The 4,444-nt window shown below is 35.0% G+C and overlaps 1 protein-coding gene across 2 annotated transcripts; it reads left to right on the top strand.

The window, feature by feature from the left end:
- Positions 1-198: 198 nt before the first annotated feature.
- Positions 199-3,745, top strand: LOC145719923 (wings apart-like protein homolog). Of its 2 annotated transcripts, none has more exons than XM_081811540.1 (2): positions 199-1,382; positions 3,531-3,745. In XM_081811540.1, exons 1-2 carry the CDS (start codon positions 263-265, stop codon positions 3,728-3,730), a joined length of 1,320 nt encoding a protein of 439 aa, XP_081667666.1. In that variant the 5' UTR covers positions 199-262; the 3' UTR covers positions 3,731-3,745. The 2 variants fall into 2 exon arrangements, with proteins under 2 accessions (XP_081667666.1, XP_081667665.1); XM_081811539.1 differs by having other exon boundaries at positions 209-1,382; positions 3,513-3,745.
- Positions 3,746-4,444: the final 699 nt, after the last annotated feature.

The following is a 4,444-nucleotide window of genomic DNA, read 5'->3' on the forward strand; positions in this document are numbered from 1 at the left end:
AAAAAAAAAAAAAAAGCCTGGGTGGCTCAGTCAATTGAGTGTCTGACTCTTAATTTCAGCTCAGGTCACGATCCTCAGAGTAGTGAGATCGAGCCCAATGTAGGGCCCCAGGCTGGGTGTGGAGTGCCTGCTTAGGATTCTCTCCCTCTCCTCCCCACTTAAAAACAAAAAAGGTGGAAGGGGAAATGTCAAATATGTAAACATTCATTAATTTATTTAACATTACTGTAGTGATTTTAAGATTGATTCTATATTCTTAAAGATGTTCCTGTTATTTGTTAACTTTTACATTGATGTCACTTACCTTTTTATCCTTGACTTATTTTTAATTTTTACAGATAAAATGGAGAATTTTAGTGAAGAATATGAAAAGAATAGTCACCATATTTACAAAAATGCTGAAGATAGTACTAAGAAACCCAATGCAGAAACAACTGTAGCTTCTGGATACAGAGCTGATGAAATCAAGGAAACAAATGATACTTGGAACTCCCAACTTGGAAAAAGGTCAGAATCTCCATCAGAAATATCTCCCATTAAGGGATCTGTAAGAACTGGTTTGTATGAATGGGATAATGATTTTGAAGATATCAGATCAGAAGATTGTATTTTAAGTTTGGATAGTGATCCTCTTTTGGAGATGAAGGATGAGGATTTTAAAAACCGGTTGGAAAATCTAAATGAAGTCATTGAGGAAGACATCGTGCAAAGTGTTCTTAGGCCAAGCAACTGTAGGACGTACTGTAGGGCCAATAAAGCAAAATCCTCACAAGGAGCATCAAATTTTGATAAGCTAATGGACGGCACCAGTCAGGCCTTAGCCAAAGCAAACAGTGAATCAAATAAAGATGGCCTGAATCAGGCAAAGAAAGGCAGTGTAAGTTCTGGGACCAGTTTCAGAGGGACGGTTGGACGGACTAGAGATTACACTGTTTTACATCCATCTTGCTTGTCAGTTTGTAATGTTACCATACAGGATACTATGGAACGTAGCATGGATGAGTTCACTGCATCAACCCCTGCAGATTTGGGAGAAGCTGGCCGTCTAAGAAAAAAGGCAGATATTGCGACTTCTAAGACCACTACTAGATTTCGACCTAGTAATACTAAATCTAAAAAGGATGTTAAACTTGAATTTTTTGGTTTTGAAGATCATGATGAGACAGGAGGTGATGAAGGAGGTTCTGGGAGTTCTAATTACAAAATTAAGTATTTTGGCTTTGATGATCTCAGTGAAAGTGAAGATGATGATGAAGATGACTGTCAAGTGGAAAGAAAGACAAGCAAAAAAAGAACTAAAACAGCTCCATCCCCCTCCTTACAGCCTCCTCCTGAAAGCAATGATAATTCCCAGGACAGTCAGTCTAGTGCTAATAATGCAGGTAAGACTTTAAAAAAAATTATAAGTAAATGCTTTTCAGGTTTAAATCAGTGGCTACTTAGTTTCTGCCTAGATACTTAATTTTAACTTGTTATGTTCAATTTTAATAGAAGTACTGTGTAGGACCATAGATTACATTATCCAGAGGTACAGCATTTTAAATGTTAATAATTAAGTTCCACATTGTAAGGATCAATTTATAGATTGGAGTCTTTCCATATTTGTGTTTTAATTCTGCTGTTAGCACTTGAGAATTTTAAGTGTCTGTGTGTATAGGGGTACTAGACATCTTGATGTTTCAACTTTGAAAATCTAAATGCAATGGAGACTTCGGGTAGATTTTGGACATTTAGGACTACACTGATAATAGATGGTTTGTAATGAGGGAAAAATTAGAAAATTAAAATTGATAAAAAGCCTTTGTAGTTGGCTCAAAACTGATCAACTAACAAATGTTTAAAGCATTCTCAAGAAATCTTAAGTTTAAGTCTTAATCTTAAAAATCATCTTCTTGAGTTGATTTAATAAAATTGAAAAGGGCTAGTTAAGTATTTATTCCCTCTTAACGGTGAAATTTAATTTGTCTCTTAGATTGTAGGGCCAGTAATGACTAGAGGCTCTCAAGGAGTTGATAGTCTACTGTGAGAGACAAACAAAAGAAGTAGGTTAGCTTTGCTATAATTAAGTCATTACCTGACAAGGGCTTTGTGAAGTGGATTGATTGATGAGTGAGGAAGAGTAAGTGAAAGCCTCTGGGATACAGGGGCTATATTTATATGTATTTAACCAAATACATAGTTTTTCCATATTGGTTTACTTACTAAATAAAGCTTTTGTCCTATTAAGTCATACAAGATGTCATTATGGTGAATTAGAATTCTGGTAGTATTCTTACATATAGATTCCCTTGTACACTGTAAGTCATACTTGAGACTACTGACCATTTTATTATATTTGGCCTAAAAATAGTTTTGTTAGATTAGAGTCACTCTTCAAAACTAGAATTATATGGGAATAGTCCCTAAGGGCTCACTCCTTACTCCCCACTGCAAAAATAAATAAGGGTATTGTCAGAATTCATCTAATGCTGTCTGGAATCTCTTCTGGAGAATTGAAGTTTGCAGCAGCCTTGCTAGTCACATGAGATCTGACTGGGCAGATAGCTTTACAGTTGCTTTCTCTGGAGGATAATAAGTAATGATGCACAAAACCTGAGCTCCTGTCTCCCTGAAGTTTACTTAGCTCTTACTACTAACCTTGATATCAAGTTATCTTAATCAGCAATACAAAATCTGTGGCAGAAATTTACATTTTGAGGTAACATAACTTTTTAAGCACTGAAATGTGAAATCATTAGGCTCCCTTTCAAAAAATTCTTGTTGATACCAAATAAAATTTAAAAATTAGAGACCATTTGATTGATATAGCCAAAGTTGGAATTTGGGTCTTCATATGATGTATGAAATAGCAAATATTTTTAAGGGTTGGGCTAGCAAAAAGCTTTCCTGTTTTTCTTTTTTTGTTTAGGCTAGAAAAAGTACAACCATTTAGCAATTAATCTAATTCTTCGGTTATTTTTGTATGAAGACTCACAAATCATTGAGCTACATTGTACTAGGTCATTTTCTATCTTTTGCCATGAATAGCTGTCTTTTTTTTTTCTTTTTGTTTTGTTTTTTTTTTAATGTGGTTTTTGTAGATGTAAGCAGACATTCTTTGAAGGCCAGCATAATTCAGTATACTTAAGTTCTAGAAAAATGTTAAAGGTGGATACCACCTGATTGTATGTGTGTGTGTGTGTGTGTTTAAACTAGACCATTCTAATATCAGTGTCCATAGATACCCAACAGTTGTTTTACTAAAGAATTGATTTTGCCATTTACACAAAATAAAACTGAAGCACATACACAGTAACTAGGTTTCTGATTCTCTCCTAGAGTAGGGAGCAAGCAGGAGGGTGAGAATGGCAAAATGAAACTTTATACTGTTAGGAATATTTTGTCAACTGAGTGGTGCTTTTATTCCTTTTATTCTTTTCCCCCACAATATGCCACACCCCCAAATGTTCATAGGTTGTTTCGTAGATAATTTGAAGTATTAGAAAGCTAGCTAGTTTTGATTACCATTTCAGAAAACTTGGATTTTACAGAGGACTTGCCTGGTGTGCCTGAAAGTGTGAAGAAGCCCCCAAATAAACAAGGAGATAAATCAAAAGAAAACACCAGAAAGATTTTTAGTGGTCCCAAACGGGTAAGTAAAGCATTGTCAGTGCTTTGTATTACTTATTTTTATTGGAGGGTGCAACTCAAACTTTTTTATTTGAAAATTACTAACAAATTTTTCTTTTAAAGGATGTAAGTCAATTTTTTAAGCATTGTAACCATTTTTTGAAGTGTGCAAAAATATGCCTAACATAATTTTTATTATATGTACGGTTCAGTAACATTAAATACATTCACAGTATTTTGTAACCATCCCATTATCTATATCCAAAACATTTAATCATTTCCAGCAAAAACTCTGTACCCTTTGAACAATAACTCCCCCTTTGTCCTCCCAGCCCCAACTCCTGGTAAACACTGTTCTGTTTGTCTCTATGAATTTGCCTGTTCTGGTTACCTCATATAAGTGGAATCATACAATACTTACCTATCTGTGTCTGGCTTATTTCACTAAGAATAATATTGTCAGGCTCCATCTGTATTATAGCACATATCAAAATTTCATTCCTTTTTTTATGGCCGAAATACATTACATTGTGTGTATATACTGTATTTGTTGTTGTTCAGGGGTATTTTATTGATGAGAAGACCAGACTCTGCCATCCACTGGTACAACTCCTCTATTAGGTGGTATAAATATATTGAAAGTTACTGTTTGTATTAGTTTAAGCCATAAACTGGCTGACTTAAAGCATACTTATTCTGTTACAGTTCTGCATTCCAGAAATCCAAGTCAAGATGTTGGGAAGCCTGTGCTTTCTCAAAGCCTCTAGGGGGAAATCTTTTCTTGCCTCTTCCAGTTTCTGGTGGCTCCAGGTGTTCTTTGGCTTGTGCTGCATAA

The sequence above is a fragment of the Leptonychotes weddellii genome, unplaced genomic scaffold (genome assembly GCF_054177405.1).
Source record: "Leptonychotes weddellii isolate Sample4059 unplaced genomic scaffold, ASM5417740v2 HiC_scaffold_828, whole genome shotgun sequence".
NCBI lineage: Eukaryota > Metazoa > Chordata > Mammalia > Carnivora > Phocidae > Leptonychotes > Leptonychotes weddellii.

Coding starts and splice junctions, on each gene's coding strand:
- LOC145719923 (XM_081811539.1), top strand. CDS start 263: ATGTTCCTGTTATTTGTTAACTTTTACATTGATGTCACTTACCTTTTT. Junction 1,383..3,512: donor GTCTAGTGCTAATAATGCAG/GTAAGACTTTAA, acceptor TTACCATTTCAG/AAAACTTGGATTTTACAGAG.